Genomic DNA, 23,334 nt, shown 5'->3' with positions numbered 1-23,334 from the left:
TATTATGTCACCATACCAACAAACTTTACGATATATAATCAAATATGCAGCATAATTTTGTTCTAAAGAGTGTGTTCCCCCTTGGGTGCCCATTGACCATTTAAGTTTTTCTTATAGTGTTAATACGTACATAAACCATTGTAGTAAAATCAATTCTTTTCCTTCCAAAAAGTTAACCGCTAAATCTAAAATAAAACGAAAGCTAGTGGATCCCCAACAAGATCCACACACTTGTGAAATATAAATCGTCTTACACCCGCGGAATTTTGAAAACCGACACATTTTCTTTGTTTTACTTAGAAACTCAAGTTGTCAATATAAAAATGCATGCAAAATTCACAAAAAACCACTAAACCACGAAATAGAAAATGTGTCGGTTTTCAAAATTCCGCTAGAGTATGTTATATATAATGTTGTGTTCGGGCTTATGTATACAATTATACATATAAAATGTAGGCTATATATATAATAGTAACTCCACACGTTATACCGAAAAAAAAAAAGAATAACAACAACAACTTTTGAAAATCCAACAAGCGAAAGAACAACAACATCACATCAACACACGTCGTATTAAAAATATACGCGCATTTGTGAATATCTAACGTTCGGTTACGTTTGGAAATTCAAAAAAACTCACTTAATTTAGTCGCTGTTAAGACATTTGTTGGTTCGAACGTGCTGTTTAGATTGTGCCTTAATATCATTCAATATTTCTACAGAAATACATAAAATATATTTCTCGATTAATATAATTCAATTAATTTAATAAAACTGCTGTTTTTTGGTTTTTTGTAACACTTTTTTGGCGCTCATCAAGTTTCTTTAGACGAAAGTTATAGTTTTCGTCTATTGGTAAATCGAATAAACAACGAACAGTGTTCTGTGCCTTATAAATTGAACAGAAAAATACGGCCTTATTTTCTGCACTAAGCTTATATTAGTGGTATACTACCAATCGAAATCAGCATTCACACAATGACAAAATACGGATTTTTGATCGTAGCTGCTGTTGTAGCAGTCACATTCCAAGAAGGTAAGTTTACCGAAACATTTCATTTTCACAATTGTTTTTATATTGTATACGTTTCGAGATTATGTTTAAACGAGAAAAAAAGGGAAAGTTGAAGCGATCAACGTTGTAACGAAAACTTTTACCTAACGCTTGTTTCAATAATTTAGAAATTAAAAATATTTTTGATTGAATGAAATGTTGAATTGGTTTCAGATAAAAGAAAAATTTATCGTTTCGAATTACAGTATCGCATAACTCTAACCATCATTTTAATCATTTGGAAAATTTATTTTTAGCCATCAAGATTGAGAAACATTTGTTTTTTTTGTGACTTTAATTATAAGTTAGAATTGGATTATAGCATCGATAGAGAAAAACGAGTTTTTATTTTATCGTCGTACATCAGTGAAAATTCATTTATATCAATCAATTTAGCCCTACAGAGCCTAGCCCAGAAAAGCGTCAGTTGCTATTTTATTTTTTAAGCAAAAAAAAGCCATTAAATAAATTTCCCCTCCCAGTTTCCGTTTGGTGGTATAATTTAAGCGAATATGAAAGTTCATGAATGAACGTAATAAATATAGTAAACGAACTCTTTAGTTTTAAAATGATTCGAGAATTATAAAATATTTAAAGAAGAAATCGTAAATGGATTGTCTATGCGAGACCTAATTCTATTTTTGCATGAAAAATTCAAACAGAACAAATAATGGCAGAAAACATGTATGATAATACAAAAATGTTGAATTGAATCGGAGTTTTAGCACAATTTTTTTTATTTGTGGAAGTTATGTAATTTAATCGATATTTCTGCACACAATATTTCTAATTGAAAGTAATTGGCAATTTTATTAGACTTTTAAAGTAAAAAAAAATCAAAAGAAAATCCGAAAGCAATTTAAAAATAGATCGATGATAGAAGAGCCATAACATACCGATAAAAAATAATTTTTTGGCATCCCACCAAAAGGGAAGCAAATAAAATATTTTTCATCGTTTAATTTCTTTTAACATTTAATTAACTTCCTTGTGGTTTGCATGTTTAAAAATACGTGTCGTGTCATTAGTCAACCATATTTAATAATAAAATGCAAAAAAAAACATTTTCCACTGATTATTTAGAAAAAAAAAAATATCAGAGAAGCACGGCTATATGTGTGTGTGTTCAACATCTAGAATTATTTCTTATGCTCACACAGTTATGTCGTCGAAGTAAGTCCACAATTTTGGATTAAATTAAATATTTCCTAATTTAATATGAAGTTTTAGAATTAAAAGCAATAACGACGCGTTGTTTGACATGAATGGAAATTAACTCGCACTAATAAACACACATATACTTACCATTGCTCACTCGCGACTCTACTATGCGATAATCATAGAATAAGCAAAAATTAACGAATTAGAAAGATTATGTGCTGGTTATGTTTTAGAAGATAATTCAAATTAAGATCAAAGTTTAACATTTTATTTGAGACTAAGGTTACAAGAGCAAAAATTATGATTATAAGAGATTGAATACTTTCTACAAACATTGATATTTCATAGCGAAGATTATACTAATCAGCTACAGGCGGAGAAAAGTAAGAAGTCACATTTTACAATCCAATCCATGGGCATAACCAATGTTAGGATGTTTATGAACTAATAAAATGTGGAATGAATAACATCAACTTGTTGAAAATTTGTTGAAAATGTGACTTCTCTATGTTCTACCACTGTAAAATAATCGAATCGATGAGACTGCTGAGAAAAAGTCTTACGACAAACACGCGAAAAACGGAATCTTTTCATAGCCATGTATAAAACATTGTATTGTGATTCGAACTAAAACCGTAACTACTAATAAAAATTTATCCTTTCCACCAATCTGACCTGACTAAATTCAAAATTGTCACATTAATAGTAGTAAATGAAGCGTGCAGCTAGTTAGTTGGATTTAGCGTTATTAATAACCAAGTGATATTATCAATAAACAAACATATTCTTCGTTTTCGATTTCTAAATTTCAAGCGAAAATATTTATTATTTTATTAAATAAACCATTTTTGTGTGCTGTACTGAACGTTTTCCATTTAGCACATTGTTTACGATGAATTTGAGTATACAAATTGTATATTTATTCACATTTCACACCTTGCGGTTGTATATTTTTTTCGTTACAACACAGAAATCGATCTTCCAATTGAAAAATATCGATAAAATTTTTAATCAATCATTAACTCGACTCAATTAGGATCTTTATATTGCTGTAAATATTTATTTTAGAAAATTCAAATATTACAGTAATAGTGAAGTTAATACGGTTGCTAATCTGGGAAAATTGTAGTGTTTGTTGCAATGAGAATATTTACGTTTAAGAAGTCTCATTGAATTTGTAATTGGCACAAATGTGAATTAATTTAAAAAAACGTTTAGTCAAGGCTAGTATATAAAACTACAATCACAAAACAAAAACAGTTTTAACCCGTCAGAGTATTTGGTGTTTCGTCTGCTAAGCATATTCCATTAAAATTCATTGATGATTTTAGCTATTTTAAAGGTGTTAATCAATAAAATAATATTTCTCTTTGATTTATGTACACGTAATCAGTCCACACAAATCATAGCAATGTTTAGTATAGTGTGCACATCAGAGAGAATATTATTTTTAAGCTAACTTCACGTGCTACATTTTATCAAAAAATTTACGTTTTCCGTGTTATTGTAATGACTATCAGGACCTAAGTCTCAATAAAACACAATCATATGATGGAGCTTTTTATTTTAGCTAAAATTATTGAATAAATAGCAATCCTGTACAATTATCTTATATGGAATCGATATTTTTAGCAAATCTGAAGTTTTCTCTTTAATTATCTATTGAAATTAAAGGTTACAGAGGTTACAGTAGTTTTATAGATTTTATTTCGTATTATCTTTATGAAGCTTCATTCGAGAAGTCTCTTGGGGAAAACGTCTTCGAGAGAGTGTATGAAACAATAAATATCTTCCCATGTCCTTTTGTGACTGCAACACTCAAACTGATAATTTTTTTAACCAGCACAAAAGTGAGATACCCAAACTGGGTTGAGAAAACATCAAAACCATTTTAACTGCTACATTATTGATGTTTCAAGTGTGACTTCTGTCTATAAATTCAATGCTATAAATTCCAAAAAAAAATGAAGAAAAGCTTATGACGATGATGATTGATACTGATTTAAAGCAGATGTTCTGTCTTATTAGTCATATTCTCTTGGAATACACCAAATAATATATTCAAAACGAAAATCCAAATTAGACTAAATTTATCTACACAGTAACCGTAACACAATATCAATTTTTCGAAATTTACATTGATCTATAGCGACTTGTTATGCATTCGGTAACGGTGTATACAACTTAATGCAATTTCAAAATAACCTGTATCGTGTCACATAAGTAACGTTAAAAGCCAATTTTCTTTATTAAAAATTCTTAATTTGAATAAGTTAAAATTCAAGTTTCAGAATTTCTTCGCGCCAAAACATGTTTGTAACATTTTCAGTATATTAAAGCTAAACATAATGTAGCTATACGATTGTGTGGATACTTTTTGATTTTGATTATGCGATCGCTTCGTGTAAAAACATATCGTCAGAACCGGTTTTTAAAGTACATGTCGTTCGGTTCATGATATTTGCGATTTAATATATATAAAGTTCACATTATATATATTGTATAACGTAGATCTAATTGGGCAGAAATTGTGTGTGTATAATCAACGCACTGCTACTAGCATGAACACTCCTTTGACAAATGTCCAATTTGGAGGCTTTTGTGATGAGAGCTACCGCTTAAGATTGATTGTATTGTGTGTTTTAACTCATACAACGAAAACTAGTCATCTATCTTTACGAAAGAAACGCAGTGCCTACTGTGACTTCATCAGCCTCCAAATATTTCTTATGTTCATGCTAGGAGCAGTGCGTTGGTATAATACATAGGAATATAGTGTAACATACACCTTAACCAAACCATCAACGACTGAGGCACTAGGCTGAAAAATATTTAACTTGTTGTTTGGCTTCATTGTTTTGGTGTTTTTACGCAGCAAAATGCAAATTGAAATACGAAACAGAAAACAAAAACATTTTCTGTTGAGCGATGACAATCGGAAATTTTATCCGAAGATTATAGCTACTTTCGACAGTAAGAAGAGAGTCGATTTCCTTTAGTCGTTTGTATCAACAAAGGTATTGCTGTGAATTTTGAATTATTTGTCAGTTCACGTTGAATACGTAATTCAATATTCGATTTGAAAAGTACACATTTTCGTAATGGATGTACTCATTTTATGACCATTAGTTGTCGTGAAAAACAGAAAGCTAAAAAATTTTCGAGGTAATACGTCTTCATAAAGAATGTTCATTGATTCGCAGTTTTGTTTTTCAACCAATTCATTTGATTTTAAACTGATGCAGATCACCTTCCCTGACTACGTCCATCTACGTGGTGATTAATCGACGCAAATTAATTTATTCGAAAAGCTCGATTTTCTTGAATCATTATCACCAAGATCGAGACACAGACTTAATAAATGGCATGCCATCAATTAACATGACGAATGTAAGCTTCAAGTAATAATTAAACTGTTCTATGAATGTGACCATATCTGAATATAATGTTCAATTATTCATGCAAAATTTCAATAAAATGACTCCATTGACTCCGAAAAGTGTCACCCAGAGATACCTACAATAATAATCATTGTCAACAATTTGTCATTCGAAACTGTGTTATTGTTTGGCTGAATTGACACACCGAAATGTGCGTTCTGCGTTCTACATTATTATTTCACTGAAAGTCTACATTTTCAAATTGAATTTATTTTAAGAATCTGTGAATCTGAGTGTATATCATTCAGAATGAACATTTATTTGCAGTAATTTAGCTATTCTGAAATTAAGGTTAAAACTATTAAATTTGCAACAAAAATTGTTCGCTGCATTTATTCTTTCCATGACAACCACAAAATGCTACAGTATTGTAGTGCACAATATAGTATCATCCAGTGCACGTAGTTGAGTATCTATATCCGACACATCTATATTGGAAGTTCGTAATGGGAAGGCAGTCGATTATTATATGGGAAATTAATTTTCAAATTATAAAAGATTTTTGTTGTTGTAAACCGCATTTTATAGAATAACCTTGAAATCTCGGTAATGCTCTCAAGGTTATACAGTCAGCACGATTGTGTGTTCAGAGAGTACAACAGAATTATATGTTTTTTGTAGGCAATACGACTGATTTTTTTTCCTATCGTCAATTTGTTAACTGGAAACACAATACAATGATTGTTCAGTAATTTTCTTCCATATAATGTTCATTATTCTGGTTAAATAATTTGCTAAGTGGAAAATGAGTCAGTTTGGAAACGTTTGTTTAAAATTTAATATTTGTCGCTCAGTGGTTTAACAGAAAATTGTGTTTTTCCCGAACATTACCGTCATGGAATTGTAAGTTCCATCGATTTCAATCAGATTCTTTCTACAATACCATATGCGATATCGACGGTAACATACAGTGGTATCTCGCGTGGAATTGAATTCAATTCGCACACAACGATGGAAGGTATAATTACCGAACAGTATTGTCACTCAACTGAAATGTTTTCGAAAACAATAATTTCTTTCGTTCGAATCCACATCCCTTTGTTTAGTTGAAGTTATATTTGCTTCAAAAATAGTCAATTGTTTTCAGCACGTACAATAAATTGAATTCAGTCATTCACATCTTCGCCAAAAAAAAACAAAATTTGAATGAAAGTGCTACACTCACAATGCTAGCTATTCATTTTGTTTTTGTTCTTTTACATTCGATAATGGTCACGTCTGGATGACTATACACAGTGTTTTATACACTTTCAGGTATTTACACGGCACTTAAGTTGTTCAATTAATTTTCGAATGATAAATGTCGTGTCAATGCATGAAAAAATGCACGGAAAGACGATATTCTCTCTGTCGAAGAATTTTCATTGAATTAATGTAAAAGACAAAATACCGTTACGATATAAATTTCAATTCGGAAAAGAACAAAGATCGTTTTTGTAGATCCGCCGCATTGTCAAATTTTACCAATTAGCTTTGTTTCTAGGTTCTATTAAAAAGTTATTTTTTGGCTAAATTTCTGTAAAAAATGCAAAAAAATGAAGATAGTCGCTCCCTTCTTAGCCTTTCGATATACAGTGATCCAGTCTTTAGCTAAAGCAGTCTATTTGCGATCATTCAAGGCGCGGCTTCTGGTATCAACATCCACAGCAGTTGTCTTACTGGTCCCTTGTGTCGCCAAAAATTTTATGAAAAAGTCAATCTTCGAGAAAGAAAATTTGTTCCACAACTTTTCACTCTCAATGATGTATGATAAGTGAACGTAGAGCAAGCGTATGGATGGACACAAGGAACCCAACTATACTGACTGTGAAAGGCTAATAAGAGTAACGGCTGGCCTATTATTATTTACTCTCTTTAAATATTTTTATGACAAAAATTAAAGCCTTCCCTTGGTTCATTGCAGAAATGCTTAGTATTTGAGTATTTTCTGCGTAAATTAGAGTCGATAAAAGTTTTGCAAAAAAATATTTTCCACAAATTTATAGGGTAAAACACCAATAGATAGTACTACGATAGGTGCTCATATTTGACAGTTTTACCCTATTTTAACTGATATGATCATCAAAATTAGTAAACAAAAACAAATTGTTTCCTAATTTGTCGTGCAACAGTCGATGACCGCATAAATTGTATTGTCATTTATTCCAAATTTAGACATAGTCAAGATCAGTCTCAATACAATAATCTAAAACAGTGAGGCGATTTAACTTCTATCTTGTCTCATGCAAAATAATCGCGTTAAACTATTTTTAAATTAAAAGCGATGACCTATCTTCTATGATCTTAACACACATTACGATTTTAAAACTCATTTACCAAAATATTTTATAAATATAGTTTGTGAGTCAAGCGACAATTTACTTACGCTTTTCTGTTAGGTGGTCTGAATCTGAATGAATTTACAACCGATTTTCTATTTATAGACATATGGAAAATTACAAATTTTTCACAATTCGTTTAATGAACACACAAATGTGTGTTTCATAAACTAATACAGAATGGCAAAAAAAGAACACACGACAACCCAGTTCATATAAAGATCAATAAAACAATCAAACATCCACCGTCTATAAACAATAAAGTTACGATTTTGGTTCTGTTTACGCTACAGAAAAATTAAACGAATTCGTAAGAATGATTTAACGCTCAGATTCATTTTAATATTCTTTTAGTATTACGACATTGTATAACGCCTCCAGTTTATTGATATAAATATATATAAATTTTGTAAATATATCTATGTGTTTGAAAACACTCTTACGAAGGACACTCTTACTCCATCTTCATCATCATCATCATTTACATCATCGTAGTGTGAAGAAATTTTATTAAGTAATGTGTTAAATAAAAATACAAAGAATTTTTAGCGGCAAAAGTGTAATGATCTTGAATAATTTTAGAATTTGGCGGTAACACATTTTGTTGTGCGATATAACTTTTCTGTTACTATGGGACGAAATATTAAGATTTCGATCCAACAGTCATAACCGAAAAAGTCTTCAAATCTGACAAAAACAATGTTACAATACGAGAACTAAATACAGGGCTGAACTGACTCAAAAAATCCCTTCGGGTATGGTATTACAAAAATGTCTAAAAAGTCATTCATTACACTTCATTTAAACAAAAAATAAAAATACCTTCTCGGACGTCACTTTAATGCCCACAGTCCGCTACTGGTGAATAAGAACGTTTCATACTTCTAGATAGACTCTTAATTTTTGGATAAATTTATTTATATTTATGAAATAAAGGTATTGTTGTAGTAGTCATTATCAATTACTTCAAAAAATTTCCAAGATCTCGCCCGAAAGTCGTTTAAAATCGTAAAATTGTCAGCATCATGAACGTTACTTATTGGCTTGATAGGGAGTCTTTGAACACATCCAATACTACTGTATTATGTGTCAAGTTAAAGTCAGAATATCTGGTAGCGAGCAAACTTTATACAATTAATTACAATAGAAAAAAGACTATTTTGAGCAAACACATTTATCATTCATCCTTAAAATTAGACTAACGTAAAGTGGAATCGTGACGGTGATAAAATCTGTTCTATAAAATAAAAGTCAGAGAAATTAATCTTTGCGAACATTATGCTCATAACTTCACAAACATTTTTTTAGGATTCGTAATATGTGTCATTTTGATGCGAACAGCATGTGAGAACCAGTAAAATTTTGAATAATGAACGATGCTGTTTATACATGTTATGTAGCTAGTATAATATTATTTAAGTCATTAAAAAAATGTAGTTCCACTGTTTCACCGAAGTTTTCGGTTATGAAAAAAAAAATCGTTCCAACGATTAACCTTGTCGCATGGGATTTGTTCATTTTGACTTTTAAACAAATTGCTTTGTTGTGACGGATTCATTTTAAGTATTTTATAATTTCGTACAAACGAGTGACATAATTTGGAATATTTTTTGTTACTCTTTCAATGGATATGTATACAAATAAGCATTATGCGACGACTTTAAACTTCAAGAATTTTTTTTTTATTGTAATAACACAATGCATAATATAATGGAAGAATCGTTGAACTTCATGTTTTTAAATCACAACAAGGCAATTAGACGAGGAGTATTTTTTTGTGTTTCTATATTTATATATTGAAAACTTGGCACGGATGTTCATTGAAATTCTACTATTTTTTGGTACATACTATTAAAAGCTTTTATGGCAAAGCTCCATTCCACAACCGATCGGTTACGACTCTGTCAGCTCGTGTCCTGATTTTTTTAAATAATTTTTTGTCAGTCATCCTAATTTTTACTGAAGCTTTGTTCTTCTTCAATACAAATTAATTATTTATTGCTGATTACATACCAATCTTATACTTTTTCGCTTTGTTGTCGTGTACTTCGATTCCTTTTCCAATGAAAGAAAATCAATTGACGAGTTAACCTTTTTATGTCCGAATTTATTTGATTGGTCGACTGTAGTCAATATACTAATAATCTACTCTCGTTAAATCGAGTCTTTTGTCCATATTTACTTTGTAACATTAATTAATTACTTTCTTATTGATTAATGTATGCAATGTCGTTGAACAGTTTCGATGGTTTCAACGGAAATTGACTACGCGTGGACTTATTCGACTCATTGTGACGAAATGGTTTGACAAACTCAGAAACCAATTAAGGTGGCATTGAACTTCTTTTCTAATTTAAATTTGAATTTGTTTGAGTCTGAAGATTTGACTATTGATAATAATAGCCCATTAAGAGATTGTGAGATAGAGCACAGGACCAATAATGCCACAGGCAACTGTTAAATAGTATTCTGATAATAATTTCTCCTGTTACAGACTGCTGTCATTTGTTATCAACAATAACAGCAATAATAAACGACAAGCTTTGACCAATCAGGTCTTACATAGCAAAAAGCATGTTCACAACAAATGAAGTAAACGATTTCTGAAATCAATGTCTGAAAATCTTCGATCAAATGAAGTAAAAGTTTGAATAATAAAACTGTTACTATGCTTGCCGTCTGTGACAGGTTAAAAAAAAGATCTGACCAATCCTGTTTGATGGAAAATTACAGTTTCCAATTCTTCGATAAAATTACCCATTTTTTAGACTCACAAAGAGAATTTTTATTTGTTAACAACGGCATGTTGCCATTTCTTAGCTATTTGAATCTTTACTAACCAACATCCATAATCAAAACCAGTTTCATCGCATCACTCAGCGAAACACACCTTAGAAAAAAGCTCGTACAAACGAGTGTGGTGTTTACATATCGTGTATAAGTTACTCGACACAAAGTTATACATACCTTTGCGTCTGTAGTGTTATAGAGTTTTAAAATTTAAATATTGAAGAAGGAAAAAAAAAATATTGTTGACATGGAATATAATTTGCTTGCCATAAGATATTGAATCACACTAGAGATGAGCGGGCCGCCCGAAATACATCGGCCCGACCCGACCCGACCCGGCCCGATCGGGTTCGGGTCCGGGTTTTGAAAATTCATTCGGGCCGGGTCGGGTCGGGCTTTGAAAACAAAAATTCGGGCCGGCCCGACTTAGAAATACAAATTTAAAGTAAGCCAATAAAAGCCTATAAAGCATGAAACACTAACTTATTTTATTATTTTACTTCGCGTATAAGATTATTGCAAAGCTTTTATGCGTAGAAAATGATTTTTCATTAAATTTCTTATAGTAAAAAAAAGTCGGGTCACGTCGGGCCGATGATTTTTTCGGGTCGGGTTGGGTCGGGCCGCGAAGAGAAAAGTCTCGGGTCGGGTCGGGCTCGGGTTCAAAAAATTGGATCGGGCCGGGTCGGGTCGGGTATTGAAAAAACGTCGGCCCGCTCATCTCTAAATCACACACTATACTACAGTCAATGCTAAATTATTTCAGATTACGTAAGTTTTATAATAACGAACGTTGTAAACATAAAACATAAATAATAAATGAAATAAATGTGTGTTCGGTATAGTGAGACCCAGCAATTTTATATAAAAATGTTGAGCAGGTACTTTAGCGTAAACAAACGTGATGAATTCGACTTTTTGTCAAATATGGAGCTTACAAATTGGTAAATATTATATCATCAAAAATGACAACAATGGAAAAAAAGAAAAAAATTAAACTTCTCTCTCGATTCACATAAGAGACGTGCTAATTTATAAGAGAAATTGTTGTTCTTTAAGGAATGTGGAAAATTACCGATAACAAAGATGCTGTAAATTTTGTGAATGGGAGTTGTGTCATTCGCTTTTTAGCTACAGTACATAGCAAAAAGCATTGTAATTGCCATAGTCCTTTTTCATGAGCAAAGGGCACATTAATATTACTTAGCCCATGGCCTATTTTTGATAAATTTATTTGGAAAAGTTACCAAATATTCCAAAATGTACCAAAAAGAGGTTTGTAACCTTGAACCTGTTACAGACGGCTGTCATCTGTTATCGACAACGACAGCAATAATAAACGACAAGCTCTGACTGATGAGGCCTTATATAGCAAAAGCATGTTCAAAACAAATGAAGTAAAAGATATCTGAAATCAATCTCTAAAAATCTTCGATCAAATGAAGTCAAACTATTAGTAAAACTTTTAATATGTCTGCCATCTGGGACAGGTTAACTGACTTTGGCAAAATTATTTGGAACAATTTGTGTCAAATTTTGCCAAATAAAGGCACTGCCTTAGCCAATAACCTTTCTCAGAGAGATGCAAAATCTTGATCTTCGTAATTCATACATTAGGTCAGATAATAACTAGAGAAAGTCAGAAACTAGCACGCATCTTAAAGTCGAGAGAAGTTAAGTATTTTTAGTTCTAAGAACATTTGAGTAAAGTTATGGGTAGCAATGCACTGATAGGTTTTCCCCTTCCTGTCATCACAACTTCCTAAGCACGAGAATAAAATAATTTACATTTAAGCATAAAGGGCATCAAGGAGTTAAAATATTGTTGAATCTTCACCATATGCCATTCATTAAGTGAAATGAAAGCGTATATATAAGCTGTGTAGATATGTAAGATGATATGTGAAAACATACAAATTTGTTGTAATACCAGCAAATTGCAACGTCTAATGTAACCTTAGAATGTAAGGGTTGATTCCAACCATAAAATAATTTTTCAACCGTATTAGATCCACGTTTCACAACCAGTTTCAATTTACAATTTTTCAGCATCTGCCTTAAAATGCTGGAGATGTTCATCGGACGCTAGCAATGCTGCCTTCTGCGATGATCCTTTCGATCAAAGTATAATCACAGAACAACAAAGACGATGGAGTTACGTCGAATGTAGCTTCCCACCGACACAAGTCAATCCATACACTTCAGCTGGACAGACCAGAGCTGTTTGCAAGAAAGTCAAACAATTGAGTAAGTTTTGTTTTTTGTTCTTTCGTCGTGTTGTTTATTCGTGATCCAATTTGTGTGATATATTTCGATTTGGTATGTTTGTATGTACGTTTGGAGGGATGGGTTTGATGGAAGAACAAGAACATAAAATCATAAGAAAGGAGAAACTATATTTTGTGCTTTGTTAAATCAATCAAGAATATGAATAATGTTTGCGTTGGATGGTTTTTTGAAAAAAATAATTTTTTCCTTCTGTTGCTAAACATAAATATTCCGTAAGGGAATTCAATTGGGCTCAATTTTCATTCGAATTGGATTCGAATCGGAAGGTTTTTTTTTCTACTGTGTGTTTCTATACGGAAGCAATCTAAGCTATTTGTGTAATAAATGGGCGGTTATCGTTATGTTGACATAATTGACAAAAAAAGTATCGAACGGCAATCTGAGTAATAAATACACTTCGGTGTATGTAATGAAAATGCGTGAAAATGAATATTAGGTGAAGAAAAGTACTACATACGTCATCGGAACAAAAAAGTAATTTCAAAATGACCAAAATACATGAGGTGGGGAAGCAAGGGGGCGAATGGTTTTGTGGTTATTGAGACAATGACCCCAATTGGATTTACGGAATGTGCGCCTGGTAAGGGTAAAGTTAGTGTACGAAATAAAATGTGATTGATTAATGGTGGATAAGTAAATTATATTTGAGTAGACGACAATAAATAGTGGATAGAGAACATGTTTTACAACGTCGATGAATAATCACTTTTTTATCGAATCGACAACTTTTTGGTTGGAAATGTGTAGTTTCACTTTTAACCTGAGTATTAAGCAAAGCGTAATTACGGTCAAATATGATACAAATAGACGGAACTTTAAGTCAAACTGTACTTAGTCGATTTAGTTAAATTGCCTTCGTGCAGCTATTTAGCATAAAGAAAATCGATTGTTTATGATGGAATTTCGGTATGGCTAGGTGTAGCCGATAATTTTCACAAAGACCAAGACAAGACTTTTAAAGATATTCGTTCGATTTCGGTTGTGTTTCGTTTTTAATGCAACTTCTCTAGAACACACCAATTGGTTCTTTTTAGTTCAAATAGAAGAAAACAAAAATAAAAATTCGTTTCAATTTTCCAATCACTCGATACCGCGTACATGTTGTACCTACAGTGTAACTGTTACAATTCCAATTATACAATTAAAACATAAAAATGTGGAATTCCAATACTCAAACATTCCACGTTTCTCTATAACATTATGCACGCATAACTCAAACACGTTTTTAAATGCGCTTGTTCTTTTTGTTGATCATACTCCGTACGAACTATATGCATATAGCCCCCAGATGCCAGCGAATATGCACTCTTAATTTAGCTAATTGTTTCCATTTAATAAATGGCTTTTTGATTGTGTTATGAAATTAAAAGTGTAAATAACGACCACTTGAGAGAGATAAATTATTTTGATTTAAAAGTCACGTAAAATTGCATAAATCGAGAGCCATATAAAATGTAAATAAAAGAAATATTATTCCGAATGTAGCGTCGACCGAAGGTCTATCAAACACATTAGCACGAAGAGAGTGTCGCTTGTAGAATGGAAAATAGGCAAAAAGGTTTTTCTACTATAAATTTACAACTTTAGGGCGTGGTGCGGTTTTTATTGTTTAAACTTTGGCGCATCATTTGTTTTAGAAATCATTCCAATAGTTCATAGATGTGACACGATTTACGATCAATTAGATAATGGCTACGTAAATCTTTCATTGATTTCTTTGAATGACGTAATTCTAGCAAGAATACGCTACTTTCATCCGTAGATTCTAATTCGTAATTGAACTTACAGACATAACTGATTGAAGGTATTAATAGGTGACATTAAAACACTAAATAACTGTTACGATATTGAGGTTAAACACATTGAAGTACAAGATTTTGAACTTTAAAACGAAAGAAGTGAGTGTCATACGCTTTCATCTTGTTGAAGTTCATATTCCAGATAAAATTTTCAATGATACCTGACTCAACTGAGGTGACTACGGATTCATCACATCAAAATGCTAAACGACAATGAAATACAAAATTACTTATTCAAATTACCAGTTCTTTAAGTGTTATTTAATCAAGTTAATAATAATTCATTCTAACGAATATTACGTTCATTCAATGTGATTATTTTAACGAACACAAGTACGTGGATTACATCAATGCCTCACTCGAACGGAATACAGAATAAAAAAATAATTATGATGATCTCATCCAATAGAGATCTTCGAGCTATGCTTCTACTTTACCCACTTATTAAAAGAAAATATTTATGGCTTCGATACAGAATCATTTCAAGATTAAATTTTCTTCGACCGATACACGCACTTCATGTAAATGAAAGCCGTGCCGCAATGCTAATTTGGCTAGGCTTAAATAAGGCAACGAGAACCTTCTGAAATTACCTTGGATTTATGTGTCGTGGCCGTACAAATTTTAATTATAAAATCATTTGATCCTAGATAAATGTTTTATCTGAATCCATCACAACCAAGTTTGCACTAAAGCATGCATTGTAGTAAATGCAGGAATTCAAATCATTTTTAGAAGAAATAAAATTTATCGGCATTCTCTGCATTGTGACTTTTAGTTATTTTATAAATCCATCAATCCTACCAACACATCCATATTCCATTTAATCATTATGCCCGTACGCGCTACCAGCCCAAAACTAAATGTTAATTGAGTAAATAAATTTCAGTCTAATGGTCTATTTCTATTAGTTTCTGTTACTAACTGTCTGATATAATTATTTATTCTATGGATGTAAAGCAAACACTTCTCGAGAATTAACGCACCAGCCAATACGCAGAGATAGAGATGAACATTTTATTAAATTTTCGTGAAATTTGTTTGATCAACAAGTCATTATTAAAATATTGAAATAGTGCCGTTTTTCGTGTATAATTTTAAATCAATTTTAATTTTCCGAAAGAGAAAAATTACGAGATAAATAAACGAAAATTTCATTCGACAGCGCGAAACCATTAAACTATTAAATGGGATAGTATCAGACATTTTATTGTCGGATATAAAATTTATCGAAAACTATTTTGAGTCGAACAACTGCAGCACAGAGTCTAATTTTATGAACTGCATATACATCACCCTGACATCATTCTCTCTGTCGAATTGTCACTGTTGATGAGAAAATTCGTCAGAAACCTAAATAGAATCACGAATTTAGAGTAAAGAACAGTTTTGACCTTATGAAAGCAATCAATCTGAAATTGCGTCCGGAACAATAAAAAAAATTGTTTAAATCGGATAGGCATGGCATCAATATTTTGGTGATTATATTTTGGATTGGTTAATATTTTCTGTTCAAAAATGCCGAATTTTAAACACATAACAAACATGACATCGTCGGAGGAACTCGGTCAGTGTGATTAACGATTTTCCCGATTGAAAACTTCCATAGAAGGTCTCCACATATATTTTGAATTGGTCTTAAACAGGGAAAAACTATATTTAAGGCCGAAATACAAAGAAAACGAAAGTTCGCGACGATAATATGCGTCTTTTGAATAAAATCTCAGCATAATGATTCACTACTACGTGGAAATAGGCCTGCATTTCAATTAGAAATGACTAAATTGTCATTGCGACATTTATAAATGAATCATATTTATGGAGAAACAATTAAAAATTAACTTTGGTACAGTATTATCATATAATAATATCATGTCAGAATAGATTCTAACAACCTAGCAATTAAAATCTCGGCTGCATTTTTTAAGAGCGACTCAACGCAGTAGAAAATTTAGTCACGACATTTTCAGTTGATAAATGAAAACGTTTATAAGTCAATCAAATGAGTAAATATTAACCCTTTGAACTAACATTTAATTTGTAATTTGAAAAACTACGGCTTCGGAGTCGATGCTCGAAAAGATGATGGCTCTGCTATCTTTGAGCTGTCAAAGTTGTCAAACATCAAATGTGTGACAAAATGAGGTTAGACCGGCAAGTTCGTAAATATTTTCGAATTTGAGGGTTCTAACTTTTATAGGTGAGTAAAAAAAAACACAGCAATTCTTAGTCGTGATGAAAGATATTTATTACAGCGACAGGCATTAGTTCAATTAAAGGTCTATATACAAACAGACCTAGATGCCTACGATAATAGATGCAATCCGCTCAGTTCAACAATACCAACGAAATGCCTACGATAATAGATGCAATCCGCTGATTCCAACAACACCACCGATTATAGATGCCTACGATAATAGATGCAGTTCAACGATAATTAATATAAATGAAGTTCGCCGATGAATTTAATGTCCTTCTCCAAGTGAATTCTTGCGCTTGCAATGAACGCCTTCTGAACGTATGAGACTGAAACCAAAAAACCATTTTGTGAACAATGCGATGAATATATTTGTACCTTGAACTTACCTGGACGTCAATAATTTTGAACAGTGTGATAACGCTCGAAACATTCAGGAACATGCAGCGCTACCAGACATTTCTTACATTCCCAAACAGTTTCACTCCGCTTCTGATGTTTCTTACAAACTTTGCAGGCCCGAGTAGGATTTTGTTTCTTTAAAGTTTCGGGAATGTGCCGCGGAAAATGTCCCCAGTGAATTGATTGAAGTCGTAAAGGGGTATCACCTTGAGCTGGACGTCCTTTGTTGTTGTAATCGGGTAACGATAAACTTTTCAACAATTGTTCAGCGACATCCAATCGGTAGTTTACGTAATGATTTTGTTTTGCTCTCGTTTTAGAGTACAGCACGTACGAATTGAAGAGCCCCATGTCGAACAGGTAGAAGAATATCTTACGATATCCCTTCAAAAATTTTCTCATCACCGGAAAACAGGCCAACACTTGATCTTGATGATCCACACCGCCCATTCCATGGTTATATTCGATTACACATTTCGGCTTCAACGTGTTGTTTCCTGTAGACGTTCCCCCTTTTTTAAACTTTTTTTTTTCGACGGCAGTCATCTCAGCATTTTTGTGCTTTGTAGACAACAAATACACATCCTTTCGATCGCTCCACTTTAGGGCCAAAATTCCATGGCTTGATCTAGCTGCTGTTTCACCTTTTTTGAGTTTGAGTGATTCAAGATCCTTCGGCATGTTCTTGCGATTGCTTCTAACAGTTCCGATAGCATTCGTGTCATGCTCAAGTAGATAATCAAATATATTCGGAGACGAGTACCAATTATCTAAATAAAGCGTGTAGCCCTGGTTGATAAGCGGCTCCATAAGGTCTCGAACCACAGTTTCTGACACATTGAAGTCGTTTTCACCGTCTTTATCCTGTCCGCCAGTGTATATTTTAAAGTTTAAGCAATAACCAGAGTTCGATTCGCATAATTTATAAAACTTGATACCATAACGAGCTCTTTTGATACGAACGAAAACCACACATCCTAGCCGACCTTTGAATTTCATCAATGACTCGTCGATCGATACATTTTGTTCCGGAGTATACAGTTCGTCGAACTTATCATTCAAATAATCCGCAATATTACGAACTTTTGTCATTTTGTCATCTTTATCAGACGACTCATTATTCACAAAATGCAAAAAGCGAGTTATACCCAAAAAACGGCGATAAGGCATTGTCTGTGCATAAATCGGAGTGAAAACTATTGCTCGCTTCGACCAATTCATCTGGACAGTGGGTTTTTTAACTTGTGTCATCAAAACGCTCAATGCAATATAAGCTTTCATTTCATCAATGCTCACCGGGAACCACTCTTCATCAATTTTTTTAGTTTTTGAATTTTCTTGAATGACCTGCTCAGCGTATCGATTGGTTTCTTCAGTTAACTTATCCCAAAATTCTTGATCAAAAACTTCGTTGAAGACTTTCAGAGCAGATGGATCGTCTCCCAAACGATGAAGCACAGGATTTTTCAGGCCAGGAGTAGCAGTAAACTTCTTGATTTGTGGAACATTATCTCCTTTCTTCCAAACCCATTCTTTTTGATCAGCGACTTTTCGTTGTTTTGCCGGCGGAAAGGAATAAAAAAGGTCTTCGTCACTTTCAACCTCACTGCCGCTCATCCATTCCGAAGAATCAGAATCTTCGGAAGAAATCTCCTCGTCAGAAGAATAAGAAAAATCACTTTCGTTATCGGAAGACATTTTTGAGAATGAAAATATAAACAAAAACTGTGACTTAAGATTTTTATTCATAGCTGTTAACTAGATCAAAATTTAAATTTCAATCAAATTACATGAAACGAGATGTGCTCGTGCTTTTAGGCTAAAGGGTTTTAACACTCACACCTACAATTTCACACCCTTGAAATAGTGACACTGGTCACACACCCACCAAATTTGCTTTCTACGGTAAAAACTTTGAATAAAAATTGGAATTAAACTCTATTCTAATTAACCTCTTGTGTGTATTTTTATGAACTGGGAAACGCGACTCCCAATTCTCTAATGACCCTTTTACGTCGCTACGCTGCATCAAGATGACTTTGCAATCGTTCAAATATTCACATAACTAGAGAATCTAACAGCAACCATGTCAATTCACACAATGGATAACTGCTCGGGTACGTTGCCCATTAAGTGATGATCTTTTGGCTTAATCCCACAGTAAAACTAATTAAGAAAAATTAAAATTTTAAAGTAGAAGAATTTTAAGCAAATTCATTTGTTTGTTTGCTATTCAAAACCTAAACCAGAACCGAACCTGTTACCTCATCCTCAACTCTAAAAGTGTTAGATTGATGTGATGCGTACATGCGTTGTTTTGTTATATTCTACAGCAAAAATTGTTCAGAAATGTATCTAAAGTTGGTTCTAAAATTGTAATGCAGGTTAATTAATTTCATGTTTTTATTTTTCAATTGTTTTTTTTTACGGTACACTTTAATGCATAAAAACAATCGCATAGCAAAATACAATGTATTTATTCTATTGTTGGGAACATCGGTCATATCACGCGGTTCAAATATGGATTGTTATTTCCGATACCGAGGACAAGAATCGTCGAAGCGTAAATAAATTGTTGATAATTTTTTGTAACTTCAAGAAAGAACCTTCTAGCTGCTACTGTGCGAAGTTGTGATATACTGAGAATTGGGATTATCTTTAAATTGGCTTCTTAATTTGTGTATACACTCAATTTTCTTCGTGATGTAAGTATAACATACGTGGTCTTATGTTATAAATTATGATATAGTAAAGTGAACGTGTATTGACGGCGGGCGTGTAAATGATACGTGTGTGTCGCATAACAGTATGTATTTTACTGAATGTTTCTGCAGAATTCATTATTTGACCTTAATGCAGTCATTGATAACGAATATTAAATCAAAAACAATTGACGTAAAAATCTGGAACGTTTTTCAGACAACTATATTTCATCTGTTGAAACCGCAACGACAGAGATTCATGTCGCAATAAAGAAAAGTTATGATGAAACTGATAAAGTAAAAGATTTTTCTATCAATGTTTCTAAAATACTTTTAATCAAATGAAGTAATAGATTCGACGATTCTGTGATATCCTTGACTAACTGGGAAATTGAAGAATGACTACACCAACCCCCATTTTCCGTCGAAGCTATACATCCCAGCATATTAACCCTGTTCTCTACACGCTTTACATTACCTCCTGTACAATAGACCCTCTGCTTGTGTTAGCATTACGAACAATTGACATTCATCAATATGTCGTGCATGTAGATACGTGTAAAATTTTATTGATGTCACAATTTGATGATTTATGAATAGTTGGAAAAACTATGACAAATTATCGTGTGTTTGTTGTTGTTGTTAGTTGTTCTACGTTGAATACGCAGTTAAATATAAAGTCATAATTGGATACTTAATGGATCGTAACAAAATGGTTTGTAATATCGAATCTTGAAGTATACAAACAAAGAATCAGTAATTTAGCATTTACAAATTAAATCTTTTTAATATTTGTTTCAAGGGTGAAAGTGTGGGATTATGGTTTTAGCTATGAATGAACTTGTAGATAATATTCTAAAGAATTTATTCTATCTACTCCTAAAACTATCAAAAATTTGTAACCCGCTAAGTAGATAAAGTCTAAACAGACAATAGAATGAAAAGTTTACACCATTTCTGTTAAATTGATTAACGTAACACCAGTAGCTCATCGAAAAGAACAAAACAGGAAGAGGAAGGACGGTAATTTAAGAACGTTGTAAAATATGGCTAGAATGTCATGAAACTGATGTAGTAAATGTTATGTGCTGTGCAACCCATTTGAATATTCCTAGACTACGACACTGTAATAACAATTAACTCTAATTGCTCTATTCGACTACTATGAATGGAGTATGTAAATTTGGAACACCTTGACAGTATGTAGAAAGAAAAAAGGCCTAACGCACATCGAATAAATAATTGAATATTATGATAATGGAACTAACAAAGGCAAATTACAAACTTATTATTTTAAGCATTTTGTTGTTAGGAATTTCGTAAATCTTTGGAAGAACGACCTGCTTAATGTAATACTCTATGAGCGTGACACTAACTAAGTATGATGTTTACGCTAATTGAATTTTACATATCGAAGTGCAGTGAGTGTATGCCGTGAAATTGTCGTTTCTTACATGAGTTAGTAAATCTAGAAAAATTTCCAATCTCACAATAACTTATGTTAAACTTCTGTTTGTTGTAGTAAATTAGCCAAAACCAACGCACTTTAAGAAAACTGATCATAGTCTATACAGTTGCCAAATAGAGTACTATTTTGTATGAAATGGTTTTTTACCGTGTTTTACCATTGTGTTACGAAGTGCGTTGTCAAAACACATCGATGACCGTTAGCAACTCAGTTTTGAGCACCCGTCCTAAACGTTTCTTTTCAAAATGAAAGTCTCTAAGTCTCCTTCCCAGTGGGATGAAGAAAAAAGATTTTTGACCGAGTTACGATAAGAAGTACTTTCGGTTCATGTTTATCAACACAATTCAGATGATGCATGTCTAATATTGTGATAATGAAGACTAATTTCTCTATTTTCATTCTCATTTACAGTCAACGACAAAACAGTTGTATCCCGTTCGTGTTTCTGGGAGGATGTGAACGCTCCACGAGACTCATGCTACAGCACCAACACACCATCGTACATCAAAACCGAATACTGTCAAACATGTACCACAGACGGATGTAACGGTGCCGGTCAATTTGCACCCATCGCTATGCTCGTAGCAATTCCAGCTGTCATCGCAAAAGTACTTGTTTTGTGAACGAAATAAGTTAGTTTTTAAATGAAATAAAAACCCACGAAATATTTCAAAATAAAATGTTTTATCGTCAAAAGGAGATGCGTTTAATTTATTTAGTTTGTTTAAATTCCAAATTTTGAGTTTAACGAAAAAAAAGCAATTTACTTTTAACGACAGTTGTAAATTTTTTACGTTTAAAAATTACGTTTATTTTTACCATTAAATAAAAATTCGATTTAATATTAAAATGGAATCACATTAATAAGCAAGAATAATTCATAATTATGATGAAATTAAAAGACTATCAATAATTCACACGTCCCCACCTTTTCACCTAATTGAAATGAATCCCAGATTTGATTTTAAAAATAACAGAGAAAATATCACACGTCCATTTCAATTAACAAAACATTGATTTCGTACACACAAATCGTACTTATATTGGAACAAAAAATAAATAAATTTCTTAGAATATAAAATGCAATAAAGTGAAATAAAAATTTAGAAATTTCTTTGAATTAAAATTAGCAACGCAATTTGTATGCAAAATAAAAGTTCGTCGTTATCACTAACCAGTTTTGTTTTTTAAATTTTTTTTCTTTTCCTAATTTTTCAATTTATGCAACACATTTTATCGCACCATTCAGTGCAAAGTATTGAGTTTTCGGCAATTTGGCTTTCAATTTAGATTGTAGAAGCAAAACAAAAATTCTCTAGGAGATAACAACTCGGTGCCTCTTCTTTAAAATTGTATTTTCATCAAAGTTATTATATCAAAATGGTATTTCAACCATCGCTAACTCAGATAATTTTAATTTGTATTGTAAGAAATTGATGTTACAGAATTGTTGTACTTTTGTGTTGATGTAAATAAAAGCAAAAAAAAAAGATGGATGAAATTACACGGTCTTTCCACTTGCTTCACCATATTGTTCTATTGTTAGGTAAGAAAAGCGAATTTCTAGTCTAGTCATCAAAAAAAGCCACCAACGGAAATATAAAATTACGATTTTGTAGATTCAAGCTTTGACACCGTTGAATGAACTTTCTACATTCTCATAAACTGAGAAATTATGCCAGAATGGCAGCGAAGGAAGATTAGGCTGAAGCCA

General features: G+C 32.3%; 2 protein-coding genes and 1 long non-coding RNA gene across 5 annotated transcripts in view; 2 read left to right on the top strand and 1 right to left on the bottom strand.

Moving 5' to 3' along the window:
• The window catches only part of LOC119075688 (glyoxylate reductase/hydroxypyruvate reductase-like), a 61,684-nt gene that overhangs the window by 33,772 nt on the left and 4,578 nt on the right, over nucleotides 1–23,334 (bottom strand). The window contains exon 1 of one of the 3 annotated variants that reach the window (XM_037182210.1): nucleotides 2,360–2,380. The exons of the other annotated variants lie outside the window; for them this stretch is intronic. The gene's annotated coding sequence lies outside the window, so the exon portion shown is untranslated. Of the gene's footprint in view, nucleotides 1–2,359; nucleotides 2,381–23,334 lie in introns of those variants that run through there. 3 annotated transcript variants of the gene reach the window in all.
• On the top strand, nucleotides 561–23,121 carry LOC119075695. The gene is made up of 3 exons (XM_037182221.1): nucleotides 561–1,036; nucleotides 12,813–13,010; nucleotides 22,032–23,121. The coding sequence occupies exons 1-3, from the start codon at nucleotides 979–981 to the stop codon at nucleotides 22,241–22,243; spliced, it is 468 nt and encodes a 155-aa protein (XP_037038116.1). The 5' UTR covers nucleotides 561–978; the 3' UTR covers nucleotides 22,244–23,121.
• On the top strand, nucleotides 16,871–22,023 carry LOC119075703. Its single transcript, XR_005087436.1, has 3 exons — nucleotides 16,871–17,051; nucleotides 17,107–20,867; nucleotides 20,955–22,023. It is a non-coding gene; the product is annotated as an uncharacterized LOC119075703 (long non-coding RNA).

Source organism: Bradysia coprophila, unplaced genomic scaffold, assembly GCF_014529535.1.
Source record: "Bradysia coprophila strain Holo2 unplaced genomic scaffold, BU_Bcop_v1 contig_232, whole genome shotgun sequence".
Taxonomy (NCBI): Eukaryota; Metazoa; Arthropoda; class Insecta; order Diptera; family Sciaridae; genus Bradysia; species Bradysia coprophila.
This window is presented reverse-complemented; position numbering and strand designations above follow the sequence as displayed.

What these genes read in the sequence shown, in the direction of transcription:
- LOC119075695 (XM_037182221.1), top strand. Translation starts at nt 979, where the DNA reads ATGACAAAATACGGATTTTTGATCGTAGCTGCTGTTGTAGCAGTCACA. An exon ending in AGCAGTCACATTCCAAGAAG is followed by an intron (nt 1,037 to 12,812) that starts GTAAGTTTACCG and finishes ACAATTTTTCAG; the next exon opens with CATCTGCCTTAAAATGCTGG. An exon ending in CAAGAAAGTCAAACAATTGA is followed by an intron (nt 13,011 to 22,031) that starts GTAAGTTTTGTT and finishes TCTCATTTACAG; the next exon opens with TCAACGACAAAACAGTTGTA.